The sequence below is a fragment of the Nyctereutes procyonoides genome, unplaced genomic scaffold (assembly GCF_905146905.1).
Source record: "Nyctereutes procyonoides isolate TBG_1078 unplaced genomic scaffold, NYPRO_anot_genome, whole genome shotgun sequence".
In the NCBI taxonomy this organism is placed as follows: domain Eukaryota; kingdom Metazoa; phylum Chordata; class Mammalia; order Carnivora; family Canidae; genus Nyctereutes; species Nyctereutes procyonoides.
The window spans coordinates 12294853-12318812 of NW_026575117.1; the positions used below are offsets into that span (position 1 = coordinate 12294853).

Below are 23960 nucleotides of genomic sequence, written 5' to 3' on the forward strand. Positions count from 1 at the left end.
AGAGAGAAATCAAAGGAGCAAGGAAGAGATGATCCCTGCTAACTATAGATCCATCAGGGGTCACATCCAAGTTAAGGAAACCATGAGTTGGGTCCAGGTGGAAGATAATGGAGGGCTGAATTAGGCAGTGGGATGGAAAATAAGTGGTGGAACTAAGGGCTATTTCATAGAAGTAATTGGACATTGGGGAAGAGTCAAAGAAAGTAACAAAGTTTTGATTCTGTCTTGTTGAGTATTTGATGATATTCTGGAGGGATACATTGGAATATGTTTTTCGGGGGGTGCAGGATGAGTTCAGTCTTATACATTTTGCGATGAGTTGTCTGTGGCTTTCGGGGAGCTGCAAATAAGTGTGCACTTATAACAAGAGGCCAGGGGCAGAATTATTGAAGGTATCCCATGGAAAGGATTGGCACAAAAGAAGGGAGACCAGGAGCAATATGTGGTGCAGTGCCAGGGGGTGGGTGAGGCACAGATGTTTCAGAAAGGAGGAGAGGCACAAAAGAGCCAATGGAATTGGAAGGACAGGCCATTGGATTTGGCGAGGAGGTGATTGTTGGTGACCACAGTGTGATAGAGGCGCTGAGACATGATCCAATTTCAGTGGACTGCAGATGAATGGGCAGAGCAGTGTGAGTGCACCATGTGGTTGTGAATTTTAATGGTGAGAGAGTGGGGGGAGTAGAGAGACACCAGCAGACCGAAGACAGACATAGAGAGCTAGTGACGGAGGAGGAGCCAGTGTGGAGAGGACATCTTATGAGAATAGGATGAAGGAATGGGCACTCAGGAGAACGAGAGATTATAAGCATAAAAAAGGAAGAGGGGCCAAGCAGAAAATTGATGGAACAAATCTTCGAGGTGGCCAGAGCAGATGGGATTGAGAACATGGTAAAGACTTTCCTTGGGAAGAAAGAACAATCCCTTTTCTTTAGAGACAAGTGGGAAGGTATTAGGAATTGGTCCTGTTATAGATGAGAAGGAGAAGTCGGTCAAGGGCATTTATATCTATTATTCTTCATTTCTCAAAAAAAAAAGGGGGAGGTGAGATCACATTGGCAGCATAAAATACAGCCGAGCCTAGAAAGGGATTCAGGCAGAGAGACCATCCGTTTGTGTAGGAAAGGGAGGTTTCAGATCTACACTTTCTCCTGCCCAAAACAAAGAACACCAGAGATAATAGAATGTTCTATCTGGAGGGTACCGTAGACTAGAGCAGCCTTGTTTGGTAGATAAGGAAAGGGAGCAATTCGGTGACTAGCTCAAGGATATAGGGCTAGGTAGTAGCCAGCACTGTACTGAAACCAGTTTTTCTCAGTCTTAATTTGTATTTGCGGTGAAGTGTTTCAAGCTGTGCTTTTTTTTTTTTTTAGACACCACCTCCCTTATGTACACATACACTTTACCTCCCTGCCAGTCTTCAATCTCAAAATCAGGCTCCACGCTTCCTGCCCCTTTCTCTCGTGCCCTGCATGGTCCACTGTCTCAGCTTGCAGCCTGATTTGGATTGACCCTCAGATGGGCTTTTTCTCCTGGATAAGCCATGTTGCAGACTGGCGGTCTGGTCATATTCATGAAATGAGCCAGCATGAGGCTGATGCCATCATAAGGACTGAGGGCATTAGCTCTGTTACTGCCATATCCCAAAGGCAGAGTTGAACTAGATGCTCCCTGGAGTGTAGCACTTATGGTTGTCAAATGAACCTCCTAGATGGCCTTTTCCATTTAACTTGATATTTAAAAGGATCTACATAAATGCTTGATTTAAAAAAAAAAGATATTGTTGGAAACATGGTAAGCAAACCGTAGTTTTATCAATTCTTAGGCTTTATGAATTCTTGTATTCCCCAACCAAAAGACTTTGGAGCTACAAATATCGTAGTGGTATGAGAGTATGATTTTATTTTCCCTTTCTCCATTTCAGCATGGGTGTCTGTCCTTAGATTATATTTTAAGTGTTAGTAGCTGTGAAAAAGATACTCCAGAGCTATAATGTACTTTGTTGCAGAGTCCTTATTTTGAATTACTGTATAAATTTTATGTGCAGGCTAAAAAAAAAAAAAAGAAAAAATCCCAGATATCTAGCCTTTTTTTTTTCACCACTAAAATAGATGTTAGGATATCTGAGTAGTTTCTGCCCTTTGAATAATGCACTAAATACAATGCTCATGGACACACTCACACCCCTTCCTTCTCTCATTTGATTTCGAGATACAGAGAATAAATGAGACGTTCACTTGGGTTTCGCTGTCTTTTATGAAATCCAACCCATTCTGGAGTGAATGAGCAAGAGACTCAGGAAGCCGCCTTCGTGGGAGCAACTGCCTTTCCCAAGTGCCTCATCCCCTCTCTGTCATCCCCAGGCGATGTGCCTGCATTTGTGTGTGTAGATTTATAGTTTATCTTTATCAATGGCTTCATCTGTAGGTAGCTATTATAGCTGCCTCGCCTGGATATTGTTTGGGCCTGATAGATCTGTCTGTAGTTCATCAAAGGGGAGCCGAGTGCCTAAAAGCCATCGGGTCCAGCTGAGGATGAAATACGAGCCATCAGCCTTGGTAATGGCTGTAAAATTTCATAATTACACGGCCTTTATTACATTGCATAATGATCCTGAAGCAGTATGGAACAATTAATTAAGATTTTCAACCGTGGCTCTTTCAGAAATTAAAAGGTGCTAGGAGCTGAGAAATGGGGATCTGTCTTGTCCTAAAAGCATTAGGGATGCTTAAGAAATAACTTTCCTAGGCACTTTTATTTTTTGTTAAGAGGAACATCTAGTTAGAGAACAAGCGTTAGTGTACCACGGCTATTAGCAAGTTTTTATTCCAACTTCAAAACTGCTATTTTAAAAGGCACGGGAGTGAGAGTGCTAAGGGTCTATATAACTCCCCAACTTCCCTTTTCTCTTCTTTGAAAAATTCTATTCAGCCTCCTGCTGTAGCCATTTATCACGTTTATGGTTGTTCATCTCTACACATTAAATAAATGCGGGCTCTGAGATAGGGGGTCAGTTAACTGCCCACTCTAGTATACTGACCAAGGAGTTTCTCTCATGCACTCTCTCATATCTGGAGGCATTAAAATTCTTTGAAGATCTCTACAGTTTTGACAGTCATCCCCAAAGGAAGACTTTACTGTTTTCATTTATTATCCCGTGAATTCAACATGTCACATCTAATATATACCTTTTATGTTTTTTTTCCATAATCTCATCTTCACACCCCATAAAGAGTAATTAAATTTTGCGAGGGCCTGTAAGAGCTGCTAGGGATTTGCTATTTTTAAATAATAACAGAAGCTGAAGGGAAGTATAGAGTATGCACACACGCGTGTGTGCAAATGCACATACAAATCATGACCCATGCCTGACTTTGTTTTCCATGCCAAGGAAATTATGATCGAGATGGTTGCGTACTATAAAATACTAATGACAAGATGGTGAAAACAAGCCCAGCATTTTTATTATGATGATTCGAAGCCACATCCCAAGCTTTCGAGCATGTATTCCATAGGAAACAGAAATGTTTCAAAGGAAACATTATCAGTGGTACTATCGAGGTACATGAGACAAAATTAAAAAAAAAAAAAAAAGAAAAGAAACCCCTGACATCCTTGCAGTTTACACGTAACTCCTGGATATTTGTTCACGTCAAGTATTATTGTTTTTAAATTGACAATCATCATACAACATTTCGGAGATCTAAATATTTCACGGGAGACTAAAACTTCCCTTGGGCATCCCCAATAATAAACTTTCAGCAGAAAATTTGGAAAGGATTATGTGCTTCAAGGAGGAGCTCCTGCTCAGAGTAAATTCTCTTGTTGAGGCATTTAGTCCCTTAATAGGAATTTTCTGATCTGCTGTCATTCTTGTTCACACACCGAGTGTCACTGCCTCTAAAACACTTGTCATTCTTTAATGGAAACAAAATAGTCATTGCAGCCAGAGCCACAATGTCATTCCACTACCCCTTGCTGCGTCGGCAATAGTGAAAATGACAGAGCGGCTCTCAGTAGGGGTAATTAAAATGTAAATATTGATATTTTATTATTTGAGATTACTTTCCAGTGCGGCATTTAATATCTCTCCATCTGTGCGGCTCTGTTTAGCGGTCACTTTAGTGCAGCTCTGGGATACCAAGCAGCGGCTTGATCCCCGTTATGTCAAAATGCTTGTTGCTGCTTAATTTTGATATCTAATTAAGTGGAAAAGTACAGTCCACACTGTAATCCATGGCATCTTAACCAGCTGCTTGGGTATATTTAGAATTAATCTCCACTATGGAATCATCCTAATGTATGCAATTAAGAGTCTGCCGATGGCTAATTAGGTGTATTAGAATCAGGCAGCTTTTTTTTTTTTCCTCCTTTTTTCCCCCCCTTTCATTTTGGACTGTTGCAGACGGAAGAGCCTCCGCCTGCAGAGGTAGTCTTAATGCTACTCAGAACGAGTTAGCAAACAGCGCAACTTGCGAACAGATTGAGCCAGGGGCAGTGATATTGGCATTTCTCTGCGCTTCTTTCCTGGAATCAACCTAATAAAGGAATTTCCAGGATTTCCTGGATCTGTTTTTGCAGGATCTCAGTGACATGGGAGGGACCGGTCACCGCGTAGAGGAGAGGTGGGATACCAGGATTAATACACTTTGCAAGGGATCAAAGCAGGGAGGCTCCGGGGCAGTGTCTGAGTGCCCTTGTTCATTTAGGGAGGGGAGGAATTATGGCTCGAGAGCTTTTTCCCGCAGCTACATTTCCCTCCTCCATTCTACTTTTGAATGGAACTCTGTCTCCGCAAGAGTTATTGTAAGAGGCACAGGTTTGGTTTGTATGTGATGCATCCGTGGTATATAGGAGAGGCAGCCTTTTCCTCCTGATAACGACTCTGCATTCATGCGGTTGGGAATTCCAAGAGCTGTGCTGTTCCGTGCTTTCTGGTTTTGTTTTGTTTTAACTTGGCCGGTTGTCCAAATTGAGGGCAGTGAAGAGGGGAGGAAGGGAAGGCAGAGAGGAATCGAAGGGGTTGCCTCTATTGTCAATGAGAAGATAACTGGTAGCCTCCCCAGTGGAACGTATGCCAAGCCGTAATGACTTAGCTCTGCTTGAGCCAGCAAACACCAGCCGTGAACTTGGGAGTAAATATTCGTAAACAGATCTTCATTAGCCACAGAGAAAAACAGTGTGGGAGCCTGACTTTAAATCCGAACTCTCGGGACTAGAAATTTTCAGAGAAGCTGTTTTTGCCTGCTGGCCAGAGCACAAATTATGCCCAGGTCTTTAAGCAGAGATAGTGAGGATTTTCTAATATTATTTGAATGTGGAGTTTCAGGGTCAGCAATGCTGTAATTTCATATCTGTGACATGCATCTCATGGATAACATATTTCTCCTACGTTCTTTCATGAATACATATGACACTTTGTTTTTAATGGCCTGTGTTGTAAATCCTTTAACTTGTGTTTTTATGCAGAAGACCTCCTGATTTTTTTTTTTCCTGCCTCTTCTCCTTCTAGGGCACAGGTTGGAGACGCTGAGTTATAGTGTCTCTCTACTGTGGGAAAATCAAGAAAGGCACACCTGAAGGATTTTGTTTTCTGTTGGCTTATAACTAGTAAAAGTGAGAGGAGGGGAGATGTTAATGTTAACTCCACAAATACCAATGCTTTAATAATTGGTGCTCTTGATAGAATTTGTGTTTCTATATCAAGGGACCAATTAGGTAAATCTGAAAGATTTGAAGGCATGCTACTTAAAATTAATTTAGAAAGTATAAGTGATTTTTCTCTTAGAGCTCTCACGTAGAACCAGCTATTGGTCATTTTCAGTGAAAGCGCACAAGATGATCACAAATCTGTTTTTTTGCCATTGGTGGCTGACATGACATTTTTAAGTTTTTAGGTGAGCTCATGAAATCACGCAGGTTTTCACGATGCCAACATCATTCTGAACCTCAACATGTGTGTAGTTGTGGCCTTCACAAATGGGAACGTGACAAAAAGATAACCTGAGCTCTAGAGTCTGCAATTTTGCCTTCATTGATGCAAACAAATGCACTGGGAGGAACTTTGAACTCTCACCTTCTGTAGATAGGCAGTATTTAATCCAAAATCAGACTAGGTTGGATAAAGCATTATATATATATATATAATATATATATAATACACACACATATACATATATATTTGATCCTAATTTATTTAGTGTGTGGAATGTGCTTTTGGATTCTTCAATATCAGAATATTATGCTGGATCACTTATAATAGAAACAAAGCAACCATGGCTAACTTGCTATTTATAGATTTCCTTTAATGGTTGAATGTTCCCAAGAGAAGCAGTTCATCTTTTTTTTTTTTAAGTTATTAAATTTTATATGTGGGCAAAAGAAAAAATACACAAAAATTCACTTGTAATTTAAAATCCAATTTAGGCCAGAAACAGTAAGAAATCCAATATTAGAAATTATGAAGGAAAGTAAAACATGCCAAGAATTCGTTGTTGTTTAAAAAAAAAAGTTAACCAAAAGTTACAGCTGTGCTTGTTTCTCTAACAGTTCTAGAGAGCATTAGAGGCACATTTATCTCTTGCTGAAGCCTGACGGATGACATGCTTTATTAATAGTGTATTGGTTAGTTTGTTGAAATGTTGGATGGTGAAAAAACATATATATGATCCTAAAGTTTATGTTATCAAAATATATCTTCTTGTGTTTCTGCCCATATCTGTATTTTCATTGAAAAAACTATAATCTCCAACAGAGATAATTTGCCCATAAACAAAGAATTGCCAAACTCTCAGGTAAGCATGTATGAAAAATGGGGGTGGGGGGAGTTCATACAGAAATCACCTGAACCTACCATGTGTCCTACTAAAAGTATTTTTGGCCTCCTGACTGATTTCCTTAAGATCCAACCTGACTTCTTATAGACTTAAAGGGATCTTCCTTTACTTGCCCAGAATATTTGCAGAGGACCGTCTCCAGCTAGGCTTGTCCCTATGGCAGGTGGAAACGGCTCCCCTTCAAAATTATTACATAGGAATGGATACACAAACCAGTTTGATAAACCTGAAACATGTCTAAATGGCATTTAAATTACATTAACACCTACTTGGACAGACACAGTGAAAGGTCATAACCGACAAGAACCATCTTCGCTGTTTGTAAATGTGTCATTTGCTGCTTTAAAATCGGAAGGCACCCTACTCCCTTGGTGCTGCTCGATGGCTGTCGTGTTGCAAATACTTCTGACAAGTGAGTATTTACTTAGTGAGAATCCATTGTTCTAAAATGGAGTGAGAGGGAGATGCCGTATGAATGCATTTTTGTTGCATGTCTCCTCTTTGCTGTTTTTTGATTCAGGGTAAGGAAACCCAAGATTTCTCAATCTGCTTGCCAATTTTTTTTTTTTTTTTTTTTTTTTTAGAGTGGAAAGTGCCTTTACTAGTTATTTGGGTTTTACAAAGACTAGATGTAGAATCTCTGAAGAATTTATGTTAAAAAAGTTGACATATAGATTTCTTTTTATTCCTGCAAGTAGAATGAGAGCAAAGAGCATTTGTTTTCATTTTTGATGAGGCTAGGATTTCAGAGATTTAAAGCTATAGCTACAGAAATAAATTCACATATTGTCAAAATAGTTATACTAGTAGGAAAAAGTAGAGAAATTAGTTACAGATACTTGTAAATAATAAAAATGTGACATTATCATGGAATCTGTTGTGAATGGTTATTTGTAAACGTAAGAGAGAGCAGTTAGGCCATATGATTATGAATTTAAAAAGGAACTAGCTGTTAAGCAAGGACTTTATCACAGTTTAAGTCACTCCAAAGAAAATCCTATATATTGTATAGTAGGCACTTATAAGCAAAGAGCTTTATATAATCAGTACCTTAATAAATACTTGTTAAATTAGGGAAAGGAACACGAGCCTACATTTTTTTGTTGCTTATTCAGATTTTCTTTCTGGCGAAGGGGACTGACACCTGGAATGCTATCTTCATACATAGTTTCCCATTCTATTTGAAAGCCAGTCAATGAGTTGTTAAGGAATTATCCACTAATTAATTTGGCACATATTTATTGAGCACCTGCTAGGCAGTATTCATTGTTGCAGTGCCGGGATTACAGCAAGGAACAAGGAAGAGGAGGCCTCCACTATTAAAATCTCAGAGACCACGGTGACCCAGTGGGAGAGATCTGTCTGTTGGGTGACACATCATCACATTCACTGCTTAACTTGCCTTTGTCTTTCCCTGGAGCTCCACTTTATTTTTTATTTTTTATTTATTTTTTATTTTATGGCTCACAACTGTGCCCATGGATGCTACACAGGAACAACAATAATGGCAGTAGGAATGAAAAGGAATATATGCACTTGATTTCAGAAATATAAAAGGGAAGATTTGGTGATAGATCATTGCAAGCCTGGGAGTGAGGCAGCAGGTGGATGATGATGCCATTAATCTGGGAAGTAGCAGAGCTATGCGGTTGGGAAAATGCGCTCGGTTTTCAAGATGCTAGGATGTCTACAGAGGAGTTGCCCAAAGAGGATTTTTCAGGAAATATGGCAGGAAAGGAAGAAAAGGGCCACATAGTGAAAGAGATGCCATACTGTGCCAGAGCATTTCCGTTTTGTCCTACAGAGGAAGGCAAGAGAGCATTTAGGTCACTGGGTGACATACTCAGAGTTCATATTTAAAAGAATGCTTTTAAATATTTAATATACAATATTTAATACAAAATATTTAATATAAAATATTTAAAAGAGCCACAGGTGAGATGGAAGAAGGAAATACCAGGTATAAGGATTTTAGTATCCCTTTATCCCAAAAGAGATGATGGAGGTCTGAACCAAAACTGTGGGGAGGCAGGGAGGAGAGAAGTGACAGACACATTTAGGAGGATGTGCGCAACCCGACACTGATCTTTCCTCCCTTACCTGTACGTATACTTTGATCATTCCTAGATGGTACCTACCATCTTTTCCTCATTGTAATTTGATTTATTTTTACTGTGCTGTAACATCTTAGAGGGTAGGGATTATATTGTACTCATCTTGTATATCCTAATGGGTCTGAGCATGGTGCTTCACTTGCCATAGATGCCCTGAATATTAATTGATTTGAATTTTGTTATAATGAAACCACTGGAAACTGAACAATGTAGGGCTGGCCCAAACCCTCAGGAACCTTTTTTCCATTTTCTCATTTTACAGATGAAAAAGTAGGAACCAGAGAAGTTAACTCATTCTTCAGCGTTACATGGTTACTTGGCGGGAGAGGTGGCACCCCATGCTAGGTCCACTAACTCCCAGCCCGGAGATCTTTATCTGAGTTGCTCACCATTACCCACACAGCCTTGTGCCTCATGTCAGTACTGCTTCACTGTGTTACTCCAAATCATACAGCATTGGAACTGGAAGCTTCTTCAGAGGCGTCCAGTCTATGTTTCACATTTGACAGATGAGGTGTCAACTGTGGGTCTGTATTAGTTTGCTGGGGCTGCATTTTCCTTCTCTTTGTGTCTGTCTCTGTCTAAATTTCCCCCTTTTTAATGAAGCTACAGTCAGATTAGGACTCCCCCTAATGACCTCATCTTAACTTGACCATCTACCAAGACCCTATTTCCAAATAAGGTCACATTTCACAGGTACTGAGATTTAACATCTTTTGGAGGGACCTAGTTCAACCCACAATGTGGTCAAGTGAGCACTATTGGTTGTAGTGTGGGTGGAACTAGAACCCAGATCTCCAGATCTCTGGGTCACCGCTTCCCATACTAGCCTCTTCCCTCGTATATCACTCAATGGCAATAAATCCTTAGCTTTGGGGTATTCAACATTAATTATTTCCCACAGATCTTTTAAAAGTCTTTGGAAATGTCTGTCAGCCTATAGATCCTCAAAGTTCAGGTAGAGTCAGCATGCATTTATTTTGGAGGCTTTATTTTTTTTGAAGATTTATTTATTTATGATAGAGAGAGAGATAGAGAGAGGCAGAGACACAGGAGGAGAGAGAAGCAGGCTCCATGCAGGGAGCCCGACGTGGGACTCGATCCCGGGACTCCAGGATCGCACCCTGGGCCAAAGGCAGGCGCTAAACTGCTGAGCCACTCAGGGATCCCCTGGAGGCTTTATTTTTAAATCAAGTATTAGAGTAAATTCAATGAGGACACAGAAATTTCCTGAAAACAGTGCTTGCATATCTGATGCGCAGGCTGGATTGATCTTCTTTGGACTCCTGGTCAGGACCCTTAACACCCTGTGATATTTCTCGATCAGTCCCAGCAGTGATTGGATAGAGCCAGTCAGATTCGAGTACAGGATCTTTTTCTTTCAAACCAGAAATGTGGCTTCAAAATGAGCTTTTTCCTACTCCCTGTCCATGTAATTCCAAAGTGAAACTGAAAATGCCCTTTTATAAGATTTTTTTTTGTATAGGAGTCCTACATTATATGGCACTGGCTTCCTTTTTTCTTGATGGTCAAACAAATTTTTGTCACATCAAAAAGGAAACTTTCCAGGCAGAGCTTTCTTGTTTTCAACTCGTACAAAATAAAAGTTGTAGGAAAAGAAAACCATTAGGTATCCCTCCTTTAAAGCAGCTCAGCCTGTACCTTTCTCTGTGCCTTCCAACAATTTTTCTTTCTTCTTGGCTTAGATGAAAGGATGGGAGAAGTAAAGCTGAGGTCAAGTTTTAAAAAGGAGTTTGGGGAAAGCTAAAGGAATGTTTTCAGGTCTTCTGTAGTCATTCAGCAGTAGGTGGGTAAGTGGGATTTCCAGGGAGGAACCGTACACTTCATCTAGCTATCCTCGGTATTCTTATTTTACATTTACCTGCCCCATATCTAGTCCTTCTTTCAAAGCGGGTTGGCAGTTGTCACCCTCCCACACTCACAGAAACAAACAAAAAGCCCTCTTGTCATCATTTTGAGGCTTTCCTGAGTAGCCACTTGGGAATATCTTTCTTTTAGCTGCTATTCTACTTTTATTATTTTTTTTTAACAAGCTAGACTTGGAAACAAGGACAGATTACTAAAGATAGCCTTTCATCAGTGCCATGGGGGCATGTTTTTAATTTCGGTGCCCATGAGTGGGCTAATTGAAAATTTATCTGGCTATTCCCATAATCAGAATGAGTGGTTAGTGGCCAACTGCACCTGTAAACTCAGTTAACAGTGATCATTCTGTCTTGGATTCATAGATGCTGACTTTATGATTCTATTCTATCCTCTAATTTGTCACCACTACCTAGACTGTTTGCAAAGTTTTATGGATGGTGGTCAAGTTTGCCACATAGAATTTTTGAACTGGAGTTCTTTCAGATTTTCCCATTTGTCCTATGAAACCACTATTTTAAAATAATAGTGGTTTCATAAAATCTCTGTGAATCCTACCTGAAGTATAAGACCAGAGGTAAAGAAACAGATTTATCATGGAATCGACAAATGTTAAAATATGATCAAATTACAAGAAGGGGAGCTAGGGGTACCTGGGTGGCTCAGTGGTTGAGCATCTGCCTTCAGCTCAGGTCACGATCCCGGGGATCTGGGATCGAGTCCCACATCGGGCTCCCCGTAGATAGCCTGCTTCTCCCTCTGCCTATGTCTCTGTCTCTCTCTCTGTATCTCCCATGAATAAATAAATAAGATCTAAAAAAAAAAAAAAACCAGGAAGGAGGGGAGCTATCTCATTTTGTCAGTTATTCTTGTCTTTTACCCAAACTAATTGAGATTGAGTCTGAATTACTGAAATATGGTTTATGATCAGCCTAAAAGAAAGATTCCAATATTGGCGGTATTGTATCTCATGCTTATGTACTAACATAATAGATCATATTTATCATCCATTATAGAGAAAACTTTTCTTTTTTTTACGATTTTTATTTATTTATGAGAGAGAGAGAGAGGCAAAGACACAGGCAGAGGGAGAAGCAGGCTCCATGCAGGGAGCCCGACGTGGGACTCGATCCTGGGAGTCCAGGATCAGGCCCTGGGCCAAAGGCAGACGCTAAACCGCTGAGCCACCAGGGAGTCCCGGGAAAACTTTTCAGTGAAATGGTTCTGACAGCACTGGGTGAATATTGCAGCTTCTGCTTTGGCACTTGACCATCTGTAGTTGCTTAACTGTAACCCCTAATGAGTGCCAGCCCATAAAGTCCCTCGCTCTAAAAAGCAAAATAGAAAATAGATCTTTATATGTTTATAGATATATATTAATTTTATATATAATATATACACACACACTATGTGCTGTGTGTTTTGTGATTCGTACAACAAATGGTATGTCTGTTCGTGCATGAAAACAGCAAACTGGCTCGAAAATAAAGTTGCTCTCAAACAAGGGGGTTATGCATCTGTGGATCCGTTGGAAGCTAAGACCAAACCTTAGTGCCAGGGTGATTCTTTTCTCTCCTCGTTGTTCCTGGAAACATTAGGTTTATTTGTATGGGAGAGGAAGAGTCTAGCTTATGCCACGGTGCTCGCCCAGCTTCTCTCAATGAATTTCGTTGGCCCTCTCTGTGAGTCATTATGGCATAATTACAATTCTAGCATGATATGCTATTTGTTGAAAACTGTCAATTTTTTGTGGAAGAGAGAAACTGCAATTCAAAAACGGTGAGCGGGCAAATCAATGCCATGATTAGCTGATATTAACAGACACCCTGAAGATTTACAACGCTTGCTGTGTTTCGAGGAAGCAGCTGAGGAGAAAAAAAAAAAATGCCCAGCAGGGGTTAAACCCAAATGCCTGCACTGCAGCCTCTTTCTGGCAACGCTCCATTCGGGAAATAAACATTTATGCTTTCTGAAATGAAAGTGTATTTTTGAAGACTAGCCGTCAGATATTTTTTGCCCTTCACACTTTCAAATGCTTAGCCTTTTCTGTAAGTTGACTGCAAAGTGCATCAGTTTGCCAGGCTAAAAAAAAAAAAAAGTGCTTGACAAGTGCCCGTGGCACCACTGTCAGCCTCCGAAGTTTCTAGTGGAAGAAGGCAAGAGGGTTGGCACAAAACATACTTTCTTCAAGCCTGTGACTTCAGGGGTACCTGCCTCTTGAGCAGCTTTTCAATGCTTCCAAATGATGTTATTCCCAACTGTCATCTGGTTTATTTGGAGCACACTGGATTGCAGATAAACCTGCTATTTAACGGCGGGTCAAGGTAGAGAGTCATTCTGCTAGCAAAATGCCCGAGATACGTTAAATGGCACTGACTCCAGGACAGAGATGAAGAGAGATCAGGGTTGTCAGCGATATGCATGGAATGGGCCATAGCTGGGGAGGAAAAAAAAAATGTGCGGTGGTATCAGTGTATTTTAAAAAGCTGTAATACGGTGGAACCTTTAAAACTATAACCTGTCACACACCAAAGATTAAGATCCCAGGATGCACAAAACATGAAGTTCGAGCGACACGGCTGCAAAGTGTATTTTATTTCACTTGGGAGAGAGGTTTCTCTCCAAAGGTAGCTAAATGTTATAGGTGATGAGAACCTCTCACTAGTAGCCCGATGGTTGTAAAACACCACTAAATGCCCGGTAAAAGTGCACACAAATAATTATCATTTGGATACAAGCACACGTACGCCCATAGGGCAATAGTGTTTTTTTTTTAGGAAATATGTTAAACTCAATTTATTTAGATCTTGGCCATTTAGGTTTTTGTACTTTTGCTCAGGTCCACTGGTAAAAATGTTATCGTATGCATGTCGGTTATGTTTGTAAAGTATAGTGAGCACCTTCTAAGGGCAGGTAAAAGAAGTTTGTGGAATTAAAATGTAAGCTCTATTATGTATTCAGCTTCCTTGGTGACCAGGTGAGCACAAGAATCTCATAGCAAGGCTGTTTCACTGGCACCCAGGCATTTGGGCAGGAGGGCTCTTTGTATCAGCTTCCAGATTGCAGAGGTGTGGTAGGAAAGGGTTAACAGTGTTGCGATTCAGTTATTTCTAGAGCGAGAAGCGATAAAAGTCCAGACTTTTATTTACATTCCGTAAAAGCATGGATTGTCCCCTTTTCCTATCGTTTTGCCAAATTACACTTCCTTTAATCAGCTGAAACAGATTTGAGGCTATCAAGCAAGCAAACTTGTCAAACCTTTTGTGCTATATCTATATCCCCATCCTCCCTGACCAGAGAGAGAGAGAGAGAGAGAGAGAGAGAGAAATTTTTTTGACCTTTTTCCTTTTATTTCATTAAGAAGTGAAAGGAAAAAGTTAGGTTTACTGGAAAGATACACACACACATACACAGCCATTGACAAAGAGCCAACAAATTGCAGGATCAACCTAAAAAAAATGAAATTTTATTGTTTTTTTTGCTTAATTAAACCCCAAAGAAATGTGTGAAACATTGTTATGGCTGAAAATTGTTAATTTGTAAATCACAGGGACAAAAGGGCCCCTGTGCAACTTTAAAGTTTCCGTCCACGTAACTGTCGATAGCGTGCCTTCTCCATCATCAGCACTAAATTCACATTGATGCCTCTTTTCTTCTCCGTATTGATCCTTCCATGAGAACGTAGATTTGTATCTGTTAATTAATGCGTCCTGAAACAGCGTTTGTATTAATCAGGCAGATAAGAAAAATTGGATGCCTGCATCCTCCTGACAACCGTAAAAGTGCTGGCCCTGATAAAATCGTGGATGGACCTCAATAAAAAAGTTCCTCCTTCCACTCAATAAACTAATCATCCTGCTTTTAATTATTCGGCAGAAAGATGTGTGGAGATTGGAGAATGTGTAAATCTATTTACTAACAGCAGTGTCTGGGAGGGAGAATAGGGCTGTCACAGGAAGGTGCTCCAGGCTACATGCTCTGTCCATCTGCTGCTGCAGAAAAACTGCTGCTTGGGAGCATGAAAGGGAACAAGAAAACTAAGGCAAAGGGAAAATACTCATCCCTTTTGGCTCATAACTTTCTAGAGGATCATTCATGTCTTTCTGCATCTAATTCATTTACAAAACAAATCCTTACCATTCACTTTTCTTGAGTAGGACATTTGGATTTGCACTACATCTTTTTTTTCTTGGGGATGGGGATAGAAAAAGGAGCAATGTTGGTTTGTTTGTCGTTAGTACAACATTCTCAAGATCCGAAGCAAATGGAGCCTAACCTACTTACACTGGACCACTATCTTTCTCGTTGGACTGTCTGTTTAAAATGTTACCAAATGTTCTATCTCTAATTCTGATAGGGAATTTATTTAACCCCGGAATGCAATGACCAAAAAAAAAAAAAAAAAGGAATGGAATGGAAAAAGAGAAAAAAAGATTGACACAGCCAATTCAAAAGAAGATGCATCATGTAATATGTAAATGGCTTGATAAACAATGAAATAAATGCTTTCTACACATGCCTTAAGATCCCCACTTTAATAAAAGCTGGACTAATCCCTCTTGATGATTTTATTAAACACTTCAGTTCATGGTGCAAAATGGGAAACCACCATTTTCACCAACAAGGCAGGAAATCATTTCCTTTTCCTGGTTGTGCAGTAGTTTCTAATATTACATGAGACGTGAACAATTTGATATGAATGAAAATGAGACGAAAGGAATGACCATAAGCAGGAGCCTAAGAAGATTGGGCAGCAGTGGATATTTATGATTTGGGTAGTAGGGTCTAGAGAAGGAGTGAAAATAGATCTCATAAGTTGCATCATTAAAATTTTCTCCTCCTATAGAATTATTGGTGGCAGGATCTTAAATCATGGTACTGTTGTCCTCAATAACCATAGGGGTGGTTGCTCACCCTTGGGATCCCTGGGCGTTACCTTGGAAATCAAAGTGAAGATTGAAGAAATGTTTATGTTCTAGGACTCTTGGAAAAAGTATGTGGCTGATCGTCAGGTATCTTCACTAAAACTTCCGTTTAGGATCCAGACCGAGTTCCTCTGAGATATAAATAAATATTTTTACTCCTACCTAGGTTAAATCCTACTACTTCCTCTGCTTGTTGAACCACATTTTCTTTTTCTTTTTTTTTTTTGCATGTCTTCTTAAGCTCAGAAGGAACTTAAAGCTTGTATATGTGTTATGTGTGAATTCAGACCAGATTGTTAGTGAAGAAACAGTCACCCAGCTATTTCAGATAAAAATAATATTTAATATAGCTACATTTAATGAATGCATATTATAAATTAGCATTTCGCTGGGTGTTAGTTTGTATTTTCCCAAGACAAAAATTGAGGTGTAAAAAAATTGTCTTGCTCATGATGAAGGAGGCAGTAGCTAAATGGGGCCAATATTTAAACTGAGGACCTGCCTCTGCCTACATCCTACCCATGGAACCCTATTGCCTCCATATTTAACTTTCTAAAAACTGGATCTTAATAAGAACAATAAACTGTGGCTTTTCAATTTGGTGAAGAGGCCAGGCTGCCAAGTATTCTACTCTCTTTTATACCAATAAGCACCATTTTAAGAGGAATTCATATTATATGTCAGTGGGTGCAAAATATTCACTTAGGAAGGCCCTTTGGGTGAACGAGTACTTATTATTCACTGAGCATCTGACTATTACAGAGAAATGTTTCCAAATTGCACTCTACAGTGTGAGCCTACACCGTTTGTTTTCCTTTGTTTGGGAGCTTATTTATTTATTTGTTTGTTTATGTATTTATGTATGTATGTATTTATTTATTTATTTAGTACTTTTATGTTGTTTATCAGTAGTAGTTTCTACAGATGAAGTGGATGAAAATCTGACTTCCTGAAGACATTTATAAAAACATCAGCCAGAAATCGGTTATATTTAGAGACTATATACTCTTTTCATCTGAAATGAAACAAACAAACCTACTTTTCTGGTATAGTCACCTCAGTTGTGTCCATAAAACCTATATAAAAAAAAGAACACCAACAAGTTGAACTGGTTTGTGACTTTTACTCTGGCATTCGCAAAGTGATCAGGGGAAAATTTAAGAGCATCTGATCAAAGCTCAGCATAATTTCGAGCACTGATGCAGAAGCCGACTACCATATGAAACTAATGTCGCATTATGAAATTAGGGCTTTAAAGTAACTTGATCTGCCCATCTTCCCATGCAGGCTTCTCCACGCTGTCCCTGGCGGACCAGATGAGCCTTCTGCAGAGTGCTTGGATGGAAATTTTGATCCTTGGTGTCGTATACCGATCTCTTTCATTCGAGGATGAACTTGTCTATGCCGATGATTATATAATGGATGAAGACCAGTCCAAATTAGCAGGCCTTCTTGACCTAAATAATGCTATCCTGCAGCTGGTAAAGAAATACAAGAGCATGAAGCTGGAGAAAGAAGAATTTGTCACCCTCAAAGCAATAGCTCTTGCTAATTCAGGTTGGCATATTGACATGGTCGTTGTTACATTTTTTTCACATTTTAGTTTTACCCTTCCCTCCACTCCTCCTGCACGGATTTGCTAAACCCACTTGTAAATTCCGTACGAGGCAGCAAAATTACAGTCATTACAGCTTTCTAGTGAAGAGTTAGGGATAGGAAAAGTCCACTTGAATTATTTTTATTAGATTTACTTATTGAAAGCGGTGAAACTTTTCCCCCCAGCCTGTGCGTTTCCTAACTTGTGGTGTAATAGACACTCTCAGGACAAAATTACCTCCGTTGTCTTGTAGGCACAAGTGACAATAAGTGTGCGCTATGGATACACAGAAGCCATCCCCCCCCACCCCCATAAATGCATATATTGCAATTAGCAAAAAACACATATGTAGTATTGGTTTTAATTTGAGGTATCAGAGAATACTCTGTTTTCGTGTATTCTCAAATTCCTTAGAAGTCCACTCCTGTTGGAGTATTTCTCTGAGAGGTACCACCTATGCAGTAAGGGTTAAGAATTATGGGATAAGCAGTCTTTACATTTGAACCGAAATGTACTAAAATAGCAACCTCTGATAAGTAAAAAATCGTTGCTGCTTTGTTGCTTTTCCCTTTGTGCCTCTCCTAATGCTTTATTGTGGTCTTAAGTCTCTTTTAGCATTTGCATATAGTTCAGGATAGATCCCTCCTTAATGACGTGCCGATCTTTAGATACCTGCGTGTCAATAACATGCTCTGATGCTATGTACCATTGACAGTCACACCGTGCCCCTCCATCTGCTTTTGTTTTGACCCTATCTTTGAACTTTATCTTGGTTGCTGGCCAGTAGTTTTCCCTTTAATTACAAGAAGGAAACTGTCAATAAAATCTGTTAAATGGGATGCAATGAGTGGCTTGAATGGGCGGACGGCTATTTGTTCAAATTCTGCAGCATTCAAGGTATTGACAGTTTGTTTTCTGGGGCCATATGTGACGATCAATCTCAGGCTGGGCTCAGCCGCGCTGAAAAATGAAAAACCAGATTGCTTTTGCTTACTTGTGGATGACGACTTTGTGATTTGGCGCGGTCCTAGTGAGATGAGACACTTCTGCCCAAATTGCCCCCATGAGAGCCGGGAACGCGTGACTGTTTTTAGAAATAATTTTTAATTGATTTTGTAATTAACCGTTCATCTACAATATTGATGCATGAATCCTTGGACTGATAGGAGGGAAATTGTTTTCAACAATGAAGTTGTACTTTCCTATTTGTCTTCATAATGGAGTTTAGCATTGCACACTTTTAATTGCTTACCACACCATTCGGTCACCTCTCTTTTCCTACCCCCCACTGTGAAACTGTAACATAGGATTCTTTATGACAAGTGGCACTGTTGATGCAAACATCTCAGATACCCCTTGTCTGGCTCTCCAGAAGACCAAAGTGGGAGATGGGAGAGAAATTTTCCGAGAATTTATAATTAATTTGCATGGACATCACATTATAGCATCTCTCCTAATCAGATGAAAAATTTTGCAGCAATGGTTTTGGGAAGGATTTCTGTTTGGTAGTCATATAGTGATTCCAACTGAAAACATGCACTTGGTTATTTTTTTTAAAATACAGCAGGCATGTTTTCTATCTTTTATACTACATACTGCTTCTTTAAATTATTAACTAATCCTGAGTGCTGAGCAGTGCTAAAATTTTATCAAAAGTGCTAAAATCTTATCATTTTAGGTGTCAGATGTATACTTTATGGCAATGGATTGTAATTTAGAGTACCTGAATTAATTAGTAGCAGCACTTCCGTCTGTTGTTTGGAAGTAAAATCATTAATGTTTTGATATGTAAATATTCAAATCCCACAGACTCTGCTGTTAGAAGGAGGAAGTGACCTACTTTAGAGCAATGACTGGTGATTAGGAAGTCTTTAAAGAACTCGTTAGTTTGCTTTGCTTGTTTAAAGCCAGAAATAGTTAACAGGCCTTCTCTCTTTTTTCTCGTACACTGGTAGTGAGTCCCATTAATTTCTCTCAGGAAATTTCTCCATGTCGCGAAGTTATTCTGCAAGTGCTTGTAACTTTTTTTTTAGCTTCTCAATACCAAGACAAATTGAATCAGAGTCCATAATAAAGGAGAAAAGAGTAAGGATGGTATTGATAATCTAAATTATGCCACCTTCCTTGTGTTGTATAACTATGACCCTTCTCTCATGCACCCAACCCCCAAGGCCCCCACCATTTTAGCATGGGATAAACCACTCAGAAAATGTATTTTTTTCATACTGTCAATACGATACTATTTGATTCCATTTTTTGACCATTACTTGGATGACAGCAATGAAGTTGTAGATTCATTCTTCCTTAGAGCCAGTGATTCTTAAACTGTTTAAAAATACATCAGTATGAAAAATGTTTTCAAAGATACCGTAAAAAGGTCATGGATTTTCTTTTAGTATTTAGAAATTTCAGATGAACCTAAGTGAGTTTTTGTGAAAAAAAAAAATCCTATTTTAGTGTTATTTTTATAGATTTCTTAGCATTCCCTATATGGCTATAGGTGTTAACAGCCCATGTCTCATTAATCTAAATTTCAGCTTATTTTAAACATCTGTCTCTATTCAATAACTATAAATATTGTGCTTATGCTCAGGAAACAGGGAATTGTCTTCTTGATAATAGCTTTCATATATTTTTGTAGCTCTGTTTCTGGCATATGTGAATTCAGGGTTACAGCACCAGCAACGCTACTGGAAGTACTTTCCCTCTCTTGAGGGAAATGGCCAAAAAAAACCCCAATATATTATAAACTGATACTGTCATTCTCACATTCAAATATTTGGAAACCCTAAATAATTGCCTCAATTATTTTTGAAGGTAAGAAACTCTCAGGCTCACTTAAACTATGTACTTTCTTACTTTTGAGCACCATCTATCTCTTAGGCAATTATTGCCTACCTGATAGATCTCCGTGCAATTGAATTTAAAAAGAAAAACCTAAGTCACAATTTTAGCATTATAATTGTTAGGCCCCAGTTATCTCATCAGCACACCAAGAAATTACAGACTTGTCTCTAGAATTCTTTCCATTTGGAGACTTTTATGAGTCTATAATTAATTTTATGTCTTGATTAGAAAGTTTAGTGAAATATTACTCCTTGCATGTTGGGTAAGATTAGATCACATGATTCTATTCTCTCAGTTTGTTTTTTTGTTTTTTTGTTTGTTTGTTTGTTTTTTTGATTCTTACATTTAAGACTTTGTTTGAAACTATTATCACTGGCCCCAAGGAAATATACTCATTTTTATACAGTGGAAGACTAAAGCAGCTTAAGAGTAAGAATTACTTGTAGTCTGGTCTTTCTCCTTTGCTCAGATCACAACCCTCCAGCTTCATAGCTGCCACTCACAGCCCTAGTGGTGTCGCTGGCCCTGTCCCCATCCTGGAGCCCTGTGAGCCCAACCCATTCAAGAATAAACAGAATCTATGTACTTAAAGCTGACTTTTCTTTTTATTTCTACACCATACTTCTAGAATCTGTTGATATTAAGCTGCAAGTAATATCTTGGTCATCAGTATCAAACTATAAGTAATTATTAACCACATCTTGACAGTATTTTGTTCTTGAGGACAAATGTTTGGTGTGTAGAATTGGGATACAATTTCAAGGAATAGAAAGTTTATGATTACCGTAGGAGACTGGAATGAGGACCATCTTTAGTCATGGAAGTTTGGCCTTGTGTTTTTTGGTCTTTTTTCGTTATCACTCCCTTGCGGTAGCCTTTTTAGATATTTTTTTCTTAATAAGTCCCCAGTGAAATATTAGTATCATGAATATGTTATGTACCTCCTTATGTACTATGTGTGTGTGTATTTGTTTTTACCGAAAAAGAGAGATTCCCCCTACTTTGTAATTCCAAATTTCACTTTCTTTGCGAATGCATACTTTAATCGCATAACTGTTTTCTTGTCTGTAAAATGAGGCAAGGGAATTACACCATATCTCCTAAAATTTTTATGTCAGTTACTTTTAAGTGAAGGCAGTGAGTTTGGTCATCTATTTTGTGTGTGGTGATGTGTATATTTTTGCTGAATTTGTAACATAGAAATATTAACATCTTCATGGATCTGAACAATCAGTGGAAAAGTGGAAAAACCTCTTCAGTCCCTGAGTATCTCCTGGGTCCTCAACCATAATTGTATTGAAACTTTGACTAAATTTGCTGGCTTGATATTCTAAACATAGTTTTAGATATTGACCAAGAGATAATCTTTTTTTTTTTTTTTTTTAGAATCTTTCTGTAGACTTTTTTTTTTTTTTTTTTAGCTTTTGCTGGGAATCTCATTTGATTTCCGCAATGTGTCTGTGAGGTAGACATGAGACATATCCAATAGCATTTTTACCGGTAACTGAAGCAAGCTGGTAAGATGTGTGGCCACTATAAAGCAGAGGGTTGGGCCCTCTGTCTCTGTCTATCAATAAGCTATTTCTATTCCACAAATAAGTATATAGCATGTCTATAAAAGGATCAACGCAGAAGACTAGCCAATGCCATTTTACATCTGCCAATCTAAATTAGTACTTTTAATTTAGTTTAGAATTTTGCACTCACTTTATCTTGCTGTCTTCTTGTCATTACAGTAGTATAAAACCACTCTTCAGGGCAGCCTGGGTGGTTTTGTGGTTTAGTGCCACCCTCAGCCCAGGGCGTGCGTGATCCTGGGGACCCGGGATCCAGTCCTGCATCAAGCTCCCTACATGGAGTCTTCTTTTCCCTCTGCCTGTGTCTCTGCCTCTCTCTCTCTCTCTCTCTCTCTCTCTCTCTGTCTGAATAAATAAATAAATAAATAAATAAATAAATAAATAAATATCTTAAAAAAAAACACTCTTCAAAGTGACAAAAAAGCTTTGGAGACAAAATGTTTACTACCTTTATAGGATTTAATAAAAAATAAGTATGGGAGGGTCTTTTGTGGCAGGTAGATATTTATATTTAACTTTTTCCTATATCAAACCATAATTAATACTCTCTGTGAAATCAAAATGAGATTTTTCCAATATCCTAGTCTATTTTTCTTTATTTTTTGCTCAAATCTTCCATCACTGTTTAGATTAATTTTGCTTAAGATGATATTTGAATTGAAGTAGGTTGGTGGTTTTATTTCATACATATAATGATATCTCAAATTTTTATGTAAGAAATAACTGGGTTTTTAATGTTTCTTATATTAAATGATCACTATGCCTTGACAAAGTGTAAGAAATATTTGCTGCAAGTGTCTCTGTGCTTCCAACTGAATATTAAGTATATAAATACTCTATAATTACTTTACTTCTAGGGAATGACATAATATAACATTATTTTCATTTATAGATCTTAAGATAATGACTAATCCCTTGCAAAAAGGTCATTAGCATGGTGCAGATCATTTATGATATTGGAAAATATCAAAATATTTACCACCCAAGTTGCTATCAACGTTCACCTTTTTTTTTTAAGATTTTGTTTGGAGGGGGAGGGAAGAGAGCAAGGAGGAGTGGTGGAAGGGCAGAGGGAGAGGAAGGAGGAGGAAGCAGACTCCCTGCTGAGCAGGGAGCTCCACTGACCAAAGACCAATGGGGTGGGGGTGGGGGCTCTATCTCAGGACCCTGAGATCATGACCTGAGCCAAAATCAAAAGTCGAACACTCAACCAACTGAGCCACCCAGGCGCCCTTCAACATTCATTTACTGAGTATAATTGTCTTAATCACTTCCGTAGAAGGAGTTAGAATAGAAAGCTCCTAGATAAGTGTTAGATATTGGAAGGAGGGAGGGGGCTTGAGTAGTTGGAGGGAAATAAAAGAGTCTTAATAGGGAACTCCAATTATGCAGGGTAAACAGAATAATGATAACAATAATTTGGGATTTATGAGAGGGAAGCCTGGAGGAAAGAAACTATGAGCTATGGATCTGTGGTTCAACACCTAATATAAATACAGTAGAAGAATGATTTGCGGGGCTAGTATAAATGTTGGAGTCTGGCTTGATAGCCAGGGCAAGAAATGAGAAAGGGAGGTCTCTCCCAAAAACGCATGTCTCTCCATGCAAAGCTGGAAAATCAGTTCTGTTCTTCTCGCCATGGTTAAACACAAAATAAGAATTGTTATTGCTTCTCCAACATGAGAATTCTAATTTTTCTGCATTAGGAAAGTCCTGAGAAGTCTTTTGATCCAGCCTCCCAGTTGGTATGTGAACAGCTTCCTTGGCATTTCTGCCAAGTGTTTCTACCAGCTTGCTCAGAATTCTGCTTATCTCACTACTTTCTAGAAGTGAAACTTCCATTGGAAGTTTCTCAATACCCCTCTCTCCATCTCTGCCTCTCACCATTTTAAGATGAAATAAAACACAGATTAAACACACACACACACACACACCAACCTCCCCTAAATGTATAACTTAATGAATGTATTAGTTTTCTAAGGCCGCTCCAACAAATTGCCGCAACTTGGTAACTTTAAACAGTACATATTTATTCTCTTACTGTGCTGGAGATCAGAAGTCCATAGTCATTTTTACAAGATTAAAGACTAGATATAGACTGGGCAGCTATCCTTCTGGAGACTCTAAGGGAAGACCTTTTTCCCTGCCTTTTCCAGCTTCTAGAGTGATATTCCCTGTGT

At 38.9% G+C, this 23960-nt stretch overlaps 1 protein-coding gene across 10 annotated transcripts in view; it reads left to right on the forward strand.

Annotated features, from left to right (window-relative positions):
* Nucleotides 1-23960, forward strand: part of ESRRG (estrogen related receptor gamma) — a 617883-nt gene that overhangs the window by 585613 nt on the left and 8310 nt on the right. For all 10 annotated transcript variants that reach the window (XM_055334262.1, XM_055334264.1, XM_055334263.1 and 7 more), the window contains one exon: nucleotides 17047-17316. In XM_055334262.1, coding sequence (XP_055190237.1) covers nucleotides 17047-17316 — 270 coding nt within the window. The remainder of the gene's footprint in view (nucleotides 1-17046; nucleotides 17317-23960) is intronic.